Here is an 11,058-nt window from a genome sequence, read left to right as displayed (position 1 = left end):
TCTAGCAGTTATATTATACACTAATAAAACTGATGAAATAGAAGCCCGATGAATTACACAAAAATGTACATCCAAATCATTTGCTATCACCAAAAAAAATAAATCGATTTTTTTTGCTATGCATAAATTATTTATATTAACTATTTCATTATTTATTGGAGGAAAATGGACAGTGGAGGAAAACGGTATCTCGTTTTTGGAGGAAAATGGCTACGGCCATATTTAGTTGTAGGCTCCTGTCTTCTAGGTACCAAAACTTTTAAATTGTAATGCCATATATTTAATTATTACTTTATTTAAAAATTACAACATTAAATCAAGTCGGTCATAGCAGGTAGGTGGATGTATCGAATCGAGTTATGTATTCTTTTTTTGATTGATCAATCGTCACTTTATTTTTATCACGTTGGCCGATAGTTTAACACTTTAACCAATTCGTATAAAAAATATATAATGCAGCCTATATTTATAATATTACACTAACAATGGATATATATATATATATATATAATATCGGTGTGTATATATATATATATACGCTTAAAACAATACCCACAAACGAACACTACATTATTTTACTCAACAACGCCTTATCTCGTCCTGACATGCACTTCGTTCGTGTGTTTTTCGTTTTTCCGCTTCACCGCGGTTTCTATAACTTTTTATTGTTTTAACGGGTAGGTAATATTTGTTTAAACGGTAAAGATTATCCTTTTGTTTATTATTATCTAGCCCCAAGGTCCAAAAGGAGATTCTGGCCGTGATGGCATAGACGGGTATGCCGGTATACAAGGACCTCCGGGACACGTGTTTCTAATACCAGTTCGTATCGTTATTTCATTTTAATCACTACGGAATATTACGTAAATATATATAAATTCTGTTTTAATTTCAGCTGAATCAAAATCAAGGGGAGAAAGGTCCGGATAGCCAAGCCGAAATGTTCAGACAAATGTTGGCACAACATATGGTCCGTATAGTATAATTAAGTTTTATTGGCTTTAAATAGAATAACCACATTTTGACGTATTATACGTACAGATATACTAGAAATTTATTTTTTTTTTTACTTTAGTTATCGATGAGAGGAATTGATGGACCAATGGGTATGACTGGGGTTGTAGGACCAGAAGGTTTGTTTTATACTATTAATTATTATATGAGCGTTTTAACAATTACGCGTTTATTTATCATTTTAATGCAATTTGTAAATAATTAAAGGTCCACCTGGTCCCGAAGGGCCTAAAGGCGAGTCTGGTGAACAAGGAGAAGTGGTAAGTGTAACTTCAGATAGATATATTATATAAATCCAGCGATATATTCGCATTTGTTCCAGGGTATACACATCGCAAAACTGCATATACTGCACATGTGTAGAACTAAACTATAAAACAGTATAAAAAAAGTTTGCTCACTTCGTTCCCTGCAATTGTGTATAATGCTTTCCATTTATCATATTTCAACTTTAAAAAAATCAATTCGATCCTTTGTTCCTCTTCCTTTATTTTGTTTTGTCATTATTCAATGTATTCCCCAAAACAAAATAAAAACTCAAATTTTAAATGTAAAAATTAAAATGATAAATTAATTAAACATTAAAATAACTAATATTTCTAAGAAAAAATCCATTTCCTAAGTAATCATAATATTATATTCGACATTTTATAGGCATCAAACAAAGAAACACTTTTTTCACATTACCTAGTTTAGTTTTAATTATTTTTAATAAGTAGTTATATGAGTCATAAGGTGTACCTATAACATACCTCTTTATTCACGGTATTTGCTAATAAGTAAAATAATAAATGGTTATACATCGTATTATACACCTAAGTCGAATAATATTGGTGTTTGAATTCTGTTCTAGGGACCAAGAGGTGTTAGAGGGATGCCAGGTCCACCAGGTTAGTATATTATATGATTTCTAAGGATTATGTTATTAGAGTACAATAATCCTGAAATTCTATGAAACGATGAGGGAAATTATCATTAGTTACATATATCAACCATTTATTATACTGGTGTTATAGGTACTAAAAAGTAGATACATTTAATGAAAAACACCACTTTGGGTCAAACCAATGGGTTGGTATAATGACAATATTTTTTTTCACACACTCAGAATCATATTTTTTGTAAATACATTATTACATACACAAAACAGATGACATTTGTTTTATGACTTCGTTTTCCGAGTATCTAATAGCTTTAAAATGGATTATTTGAATGTCCGATAACTATAATTATAAAATAAAAATAAATATTTTATGTCCACAAGTACTTGAAAACAAAATACAAGTAAAGATTTAAATCGTATTATAATACATTTTAGCAACACAATTTTATTTTCATTTCCAAATTATATTAAATTAAAAGATAACTTTCAATATTCATTCAATTTAAAAAAAAAAAAAAAATGTTTTTTTTTGAAATAATGTAATTTTATGTCTTAATTAAGTTGAATACCTCGTTGAGTAGTTTCAATTTAAATTTTTTAGTAAGAACAATAACGTAAACTATGTTACTCTTTAAAAAAAGAAATACAATAATTAAATTGGAGTATATTATTTTTATAATTGCAAAAGGTCGTGATGGACACAGGGGTAAACCAGGTAGAGATGGAGAACGAGGAGTTACAGGACCACCTGGAGTCAAAGGAGAGCCCGGAGTACCGGGACCAATGGGTAATTTATATTAGTATTATTAAGATTTTTATTGTTATTTTATTTTATCTATTATGTATTGTTCTTTGCTTTGAAAATACTTTGCAATCAGACATTTAATTTGAGGATAACATTTCTACTACACGTTTAATACTAATTGGGGTATTTGTGAGGTAATTTTAAATTAAAGAAGTCTAGATAAATAAAAATATTTCATACGTTTATATGATTATTTCTTCTCATTGAATGCTCAAAGAATATTATTACGCAAACACAATAAATCTATAACAAAATTGAATACTATAATTTGTTAGGGCATTAGGCGCTAATTTTTTAGGAACAACTAAAAAATCAGAAATACAAATTAATTACATTTAAAAAAATAAATTCGATTGTTTTAATATCTGCTTTATTTGATTATCAAATTAAAATTCACACTTAACATGTAATTTTATTTTTTCTTTACGTTAAACAAACTAAACTTAAACATACACATTACAACACCCAGTGTTTTATCATCAAACCGTTAATAATTACGTTTATATATTACGTTCATAAACTCTCCTCAAATATACCACAACTGTTAAATATTAATTAATAATATGTAAACAAACTCGTTTCTATATAGTACCTATAATATAAGATTTTAATAAAATCATAATTCATAATATACATATAAGTATAATAGTGGTATTCTTATAATTTAATATGAGTAGAACAGCTAATTATTGGTTTAATATTTTGTAGTCGGTTTTCATTGTTTTATCAAATAGTATTAAAATCATTAAAAATACCACTACCGTGGTAATTTTTTTTTATTTATTCTGATATGAGTTTTATCATTTTAGTTTAATATTGGATGGATAATGAAATTATTTGCCATGTATATTTCTAAATACCTAATTAAAATAACATGTTTTTATAAGCTCTCAAATTCAAATTCAAATTCAAAAAAACACTTTAGTAAACCGAGAACCAAGCTTAATCAAATACGACGATTAATCATATCTTTCAAATTTTAACCAAAAATACACAAAACTTTTACTATCACTCCGCTACGAGTAACCAGAACTATTATCTTTATTTACCTCAATTTTTTTTTGCGCATTTTGTCGTGTCATCGAATTTCAAAAAAATAATTTATTTGGTATAATAATAATATTTATTGAATCATCATAAATTTCAAAACAAAAAACAAATAGTAGATTTTGATGAAGCTGTCCCAAAAAGCAAGCTTGTGAAATGAAGCACCGAGTTAAAAAACAGTTGAACAATATAAATTAAACATAATTTAAAACAATACTAAACATACATGCAAAATTCAAAGTTAAATATTAAATAATGACTAAATTCCAAGTTTAGTTTCATATAAAAAATAACACTTAATCCATAAAATATTTAAATATAAATTATTTCCATAGTTTAAAAATGTTTTTTTAGAATATACAACAAAATTATTTGAATAGGTAAAATAAACACTTAATTGGGTTAAAATATAATTATGACTGAATGCTAGTAAACCATCATTTATGGTATTGTGTAAGCGCCCTTCTTAGTAATTAATAATTAAGTATAATGATTGATTTGCAGGATTGCCTGGAGAAAAAGGAGATCGTGGACTTACGGGTAAGTACCTTGATAGGTAATAACACCACAATTAAACCCTACGCAAAGTGATTTTAGAGAAAACCTTAACTTTTGTTCGTATAATTTATACAAATAATGTGAAGTTTATATCTGTTGAGAATATACTAGTGTTATAAACTTAACATTAAGATTATTATGTGAATTTATTTATCCAATCATAAACATGATTAATGAAACAATGTATATCAAATATGGAGTGTCTCGCCTTGTTTTTTCTCGTATATTCCCACCTACCTAACCGCCACAACCCTAAATACAATCCGTATGACCGTACTTGTTTAAACTTTCAAACACCCATAACATTTATGAACATTTAACGGAAATCAATAATACAACTTTTAAAACATTTACATAAAGGAGCCATATCAATTTGATATATATTTCAGAGTTCTTAGTAGGTAGGTAAACAAATACTTAAGATCATAATAAAAGGAGCTCTTTAATGATATAAACACATTAAACATAAATATATTTATAAAAGGACTATTGACTGCGCATTATCAGATTGTCATCGTATATTACAATATTATATCAAAAGTTGGAACTCATAAATAGTCAATAGGAAGCTTTATAATTGGTTGTCAATATTTTTAGATTTTATAAATCAAATTAAAAATACTGAACTATATTGTTTGCGCACTCGTATCTGTTTAAATATTTAATACCCTAATTATAAACAGATTTTCAGTTTCAAACAACTCATTCAAACAGAAATTACAATAACTAATTTTAATTTTAATAACTTTTAGGTCAAGTTGGTGTTACAGGCCCCCGTGGTAGTGATGGACCTCAAGGTGAAGAAGGGCCTCAAGGCTTAGCTGGCTTACCCGGAGAAATGGTAATATCCACGATTATAACTTACTAAAAAATATATAATATCTATTGCAAGTGCTTACGTTTATAATACAGTATATTACTTATATAATTATTGTAAATTACCTACTTTCAAATACAAATTAATTTATGTTAAACAAATAATAATATATATTTTAAATGTTTAATATAATACATAATATATTAATATATTATATAATTATATAACATTATTGCTGCATGGCTAAATTATTCAAAATAAACATCACAACTAGTATTTTTATTTTAAACAAAGGAAATCACGATTTCTAACTTTAATACGCATTTTAAACAATTAAACTGCAAAAATAAAATATAGAATATTATTTACAGTAGATTCATATTTTGTAAAATGTCGATATCTGAATTTTTCATCAACTTAGAATCCCCTTGAAATAATTACCATTACAATAAAACTCGATATTTTAATATTTTTCTGTTCCCGTTATGTTTCTAAATAACAAAAGTTTAATATACATAGAAAAAAAATTCTACTTTTTCTCAATAAATGTTATATATGTATAAAAAAATATTTAAAAATCAAAAATATGAATACTTATGTGTAATAATTACTAATCATATTTTTTATATAAATTATAATATTATGAAACAAATTCGTAACTTAATTTTCTATAAATTGGAAATATAAAAAAAAAATTCAAATCATACAACTTCCGAGTGTATATTATGGTCGTTGCATCTATCCATTACCAAATTAAAAATATACACATATCTATTTACAACTTTAGGGACCAAGAGGCTTCGCTGGTCTACGTGGATTCCCTGGTTCCCCTGGTCCTCCAGGAATTCCAGGATCAGAAGGACCTACAGGTATAATAATTTTATTATTATTTAAAAACCTCTTTTAAAGGATAATTTTATTATTGTTTTATTTTGAGGATTAGTAGATATATGTCTTAATTTAAAATAACAAAACGCATTTCAAATGCATATAATATAGAATACAGATATATATTATATATATTAATAACAATTTTATTTCATAAATATTATAATATGTTGTTTTAAAAAGGAAAATAATTTTAAAATTTTTTCAGGTTCTAAGGGTAACACTGGAAATACTGGTAAGTATGTAGAAAATAGCATAATTAATATATAATTATATAATTTTAATATAAAACATGTTTTGTTGTGTAATAATATTATACATTGTCATTATACAATAAAGTCTCCAATATCAATTATTAAAATTTAAAATTTAAAATTTAATAATTTATAAATATTAATGGCAACACATCAGATATAATACTAATTTGGTTCTTAAATATAAATTAGATTTCTTGTTAATCAACATTTAGCTATGATAGATACAATCTTTAAATGTTATACATTAAATTTATTAATCAGTGACAAAAATAATTTTTAACTCTACTTAATATTATAATCTATATAATATAATAAAAAATTATCAATATTTTAATTTCTAGGAATTCCTGGACCACCTGGTCAGATTGGTGCTGCTGGTCCCGTTGGTTCTACTGGATCACCAGGCGCTTTAGGCCCTCCGGGAGATCAAGGTATATTATCATTAAATATAGAATATTTTTTATAAAATTATATAGTTATAACTTTTACAATGTTATTTTGTTTTAGGACCTCCGGGAAAACCAGGGTTAGTTATATAAAATAATACTAACTAATAAATATTGTATCCAACCAAATAATACTTTACAGTTTAAAGTATTATTATGTTTTGCTTATAATTACTTGAACTAAATAAATATGTATTTTAATACAAATATAATGAATTAATACAAATTAGCATTAGTTTAACTTCTTATTTATTTAGTTAACAAAATTAAAAATAAAATTTACTAGATAGGTAAGTAACTAGTTTTTATATATCAATATTTTACTTTTTAATTCTTTTATTTTCATATAGTTTAGTTACATGTTGTTATTAACAATAAGCGTTGATCAAATGTAAATGAAAGCAATAAAATATTTAAATATTTATTTCAGTTACAACTAAATCCATACTTATCACCAACTTCCTCTACAAAATATAAAGATCCTTCTTTAGTTCATGTAGTTATGTTATAATTATATGATTTTTGTAATGATGTAGATTGCCAGGATTACCAGGAGCTGATGGATTACCCGGACACCCCGGAAATACAGGTAATTTCATAAATCTAATTTCAAATATAAAAAAGGGGGAAAGTAGGACAGCTCTGATGTACAGTGGGTGTCGAGTGTACCTCATCATTGAGTAAATCACTGTAATGTATGTGTTAAATTTGAATTCAATGAAAAATAATTGCATACATACAACTATTCTAAGCAAAGGGACAACAGTCAATTGGTATCGTGGGAAAATTGTTTTATTTATAAGATTGTAAGTTTTCAAAATTTTTATGGTGTAAATGTGAAATACAATATTGCAAATTAATATAAATTATGCATAAAATAATATGAACCTATATTATGTGTGAAATAATAATTTGTCGTAATTTTAATTAAAAATTATTTTTAAATACGAAAAAATAATAAATTTCTGTTCATAAATTATGAAAAAATAATTATAAGTTATGAACTTACTATTCATTAAATGTTCTACTGTCAAATGATTTGCATATAGGTACTTTGTTTATTCTCTCAGCGGTGTCATTATATTTCTTCCGTTTTCTAGGGGTTTCTCTTCTTTGTATTGTTTTGATATACCACATCTTGAATATGCCTCCAGACAGATTGCTCAAAACGAAAATGACAGCCATGAATTTTGATATCACTAAATGCTTTTTTGAAAGCATTCATTGCTCCAATTTCAAAATCTAACATAATAGTTTTTGGTGTTAAGTTGCCGTTTAATGTATATATTGGTACAAACATATTATATAATAATGATTACTGTCCATTGGTACCTACATAGCGTTCTCAAACCACTATTCACGTCTCGCGATGAAAATATACCATGACTAATTTAACACGAATAATTTACGTAAACTTTACTAAGCATATTTTTATGATTGATATTTTATATTGCTATTAAAGTAACTTATTTTACTTAAGTAATATTGTAGGTTGAATTATTTTTTTCTGAACATATTGCAATTGAAAATGTCATTGTGTATACAAAACATAATAATATACCTTAAAAATTACAAGTACCCACAAATACAATTTTTTTAACTAATTACAACAAAATAACTAACATTTTTAATATACGATTAAAATTATAATTTTTCAAAATTTAAACATAAAATATCTATGAAGAAAAATGTTATTTTTTAGATTAGCATTTCATTATTTTTTTTAATAATTACAAATGTGAGAATTTGAACTTCAAAAGCTTAAAAAAAATCGTGCATATGCATCTTTGATATTTTTAAATGGTTAAAAGGCTTTTAATGACTTTAATTATTTTTAAATAACTAATGAAAAACCATGTATTACATTTTCAAGCCTTTGACCGACCAAAAAAAATATTATCGATATTTATTAAAAAAAAAAGTAGTAAAAATCGAAATTGTCGTATACGGTATACCTAAGTAGTGTACATATTTTCTATGAAAATTCTTGTTTTTCCTTAATTTTTTTAATTTTTTTAGTTTTTCTATTTATTTTGAAAATCACAGTAAATTTTTTACTTTTGGCTTTTTACTAGAAAAACAAGGCTTCAGACACAAAAAAAAGTAGTTACACGTCATTGTAAAACCAAAAATTGCTTTGCTCCGCTCTGAATCTAAAATAATAAATTCATAAAATAAATAGGTGCTGTTGGATCCAAAGGAGATACTGGATCAATTGGATCACCAGGTCCCATAGGTTTTTCAGGAACACGTGGTGTAAAAGGCGACATAGGTGTTCGTGGTCCAATTGGAGAAAAAGGTAAAATACTATATTGATATGCAATATTATTTAGAGTATTATAATTACAATCATATCATGTTTTCGTGGGTAGGAGACAAAGGAGACAGAGGATCCGATGGAGAAAAGGGAGATCAAGGACTCAAAGGTATCCGCGTTTATATAATTGTATAATTGTATGTCTCTGATGTAAATACAGTTCAATAGTTACATTTTTTTTAAACGGTATCTTTATAATATCATTGACTCAACTAATACAAAAATATTCATAGAAAATTATGTTTTATTTTATGTGTAAATATAAAACAAAATATGTAATACCTTGTAGCTTAACTAATTTGTATAAAATTTTAAATGCCATTTAATTTTTAAAACGTATATTATATTATTTTAATTCTATTTTTTATAAACTGACTAACTCAATAACTAGATTTCACCAGAAATTTAATTGTTATTAAATTAAACTAAGAAATACACTGTCAGCTATTTAGTTTTACAATATACATAATATTACTTATCTTATTATGTATAATATGTATTTATTTATTTTCGTTTATATTATGTTAAATTAAATAAAAACTAAAAATCATATATTCTGTAAGAACAACAAAATATTTTTTTTACAAACACTCAAAGGTCACATGAGAATAATTCATAATTTAATAAATTTCATAACTTCACTTGGTAAATATAAATAACTAAGTTTACAATGATTTTATTTTTCATTATCGTAATAGTATAAGAAAAACACTATTCTCCCGACATTATTATTTTCAGATTTTTCCTCAATTAATGAGTTTCTGTTTCATAAATAAATAAGATGTTTACTTGTTATTATAGGAGAGCCAGGATTGGCTGGACCACCAGGTTTAGTCGGAATTGAAGGTCCAGAAGGGCCAAAAGTAAATATCCATGACAATTTTTATTTCAAAAATACATAGAAATATCATATATTTTCATGATAACAATAAACCCTATTCGAGTAGAAGTAAAATTATATTTTATCTTAGTATCTTACTAGTCACTAACATTTTTTGGAAATAATTAAAATAAAATAAGAAGCGAAACTTATTGTTATTTATTTTAGGGATCTGAAGGACCTCACGGCGAAAGTGGTACAATTGGATTATCAGGTAAAATATTGTATTTTACATACAAATTATCTTCAAATGTCGTAATAATATTCTGAATAGGTGAAAAAGGGAAACCAGGACCCGCTGGACTGCCAGGATATCCTGGTGCTCCAGGTGAAAAAGGTGACAAAGGAGCATATGGTAAAGATGGCATCTCTGGTGAAAAGGGGGAACGAGTAAGCAATTTTTTTTACTATTTTATAATCAAAAATATTTATGAATAGGACTACTCGAGTCATGATTTACGAGTGTAAAAAAAAAAAGTGGGTAAGTGGATGTCGCTATGCTGTACAGTAGGTTACAAGTGGGTCACTGTATAATGGGTAGTATTAAATTTGAATTCAATGATATAATATCACTGTATAAGAAAAACGATTCTGAGTGGAGACGGTTTGTCAGTCTAGGTATTAGACATACCTATTATAGGTATACTTATCTATAGTATTAAAAAAAAATTGACCTATAATAGGTATTAATAATAAATTCCAAATTAATCATATCACAATATCAATCAGGTAGGTAACGCGTTATACATCAACAACAAACCGTGGTACTATCATAGATATATAATAGTATACTTTAGAAGTTTCAAGTACCCACAAATAATATTATACAATCACAACAATCACAACAAAATAACTAAAATAGTTATTCCAGATTTTTAAATATGTAATTTCGTCCAAATTTGAAATTAAAATTACTATTAAAATAAACTGTACTTATGTATTTCTTAGAATTTTTGGCAACAGAATTAAATATTTACGTGGAATCTTGTTTTAAATTTTCAATCCTTAGATATAAAAGTTGAACATTTTATAAATTTTTAACTACAAAATAATTATTCAATTTAAAATTTGATAAATTTTGTCAAGATTTTAACTTCAAATGCTCATAAAAAAAAATTGTGCCTATGTATTTTTAATATTTTCAAC

At 25.8% G+C, this 11,058-nt stretch overlaps 1 protein-coding gene across 1 annotated transcript in view; it reads left to right on the top strand.

The window, feature by feature from the left end:
* LOC100569129 (collagen alpha-1(XI) chain) overlaps positions 1-11,058 on the top strand; it is a 51,351-nt gene that overhangs the window by 34,258 nt on the left and 6,035 nt on the right. The window contains exons 7-24 of the mRNA XM_016807844.2: positions 733-822; positions 896-970; positions 1,076-1,133; positions 1,222-1,274; positions 1,868-1,904; positions 2,586-2,684; positions 4,254-4,289; positions 5,060-5,148; positions 5,912-5,993; positions 6,221-6,247; positions 6,611-6,700; positions 6,777-6,795; positions 7,252-7,304; positions 8,898-9,014; positions 9,088-9,141; positions 9,834-9,895; positions 10,081-10,126; positions 10,187-10,302. Of these exons, the coding sequence (XP_016663333.1) occupies positions 733-822; positions 896-970; positions 1,076-1,133; positions 1,222-1,274; positions 1,868-1,904; positions 2,586-2,684; positions 4,254-4,289; positions 5,060-5,148; positions 5,912-5,993; positions 6,221-6,247; positions 6,611-6,700; positions 6,777-6,795; positions 7,252-7,304; positions 8,898-9,014; positions 9,088-9,141; positions 9,834-9,895; positions 10,081-10,126; positions 10,187-10,302 (1,203 nt within the window). The remainder of the gene's footprint in view (positions 1-732; positions 823-895; positions 971-1,075; positions 1,134-1,221; positions 1,275-1,867; positions 1,905-2,585; positions 2,685-4,253; positions 4,290-5,059; positions 5,149-5,911; positions 5,994-6,220; positions 6,248-6,610; positions 6,701-6,776; positions 6,796-7,251; positions 7,305-8,897; positions 9,015-9,087; positions 9,142-9,833; positions 9,896-10,080; positions 10,127-10,186; positions 10,303-11,058) is intronic.

Source organism: Acyrthosiphon pisum, chromosome A1 (assembly GCF_005508785.2).
Source record: "Acyrthosiphon pisum isolate AL4f chromosome A1, pea_aphid_22Mar2018_4r6ur, whole genome shotgun sequence".
Lineage (NCBI taxonomy): Eukaryota > Metazoa > Arthropoda > Insecta > Hemiptera > Aphididae > Acyrthosiphon > Acyrthosiphon pisum.
The sequence above is the reverse complement of the archived record's forward strand: the minus strand, read 5'-3'. Positions and strand labels throughout refer to the sequence as shown.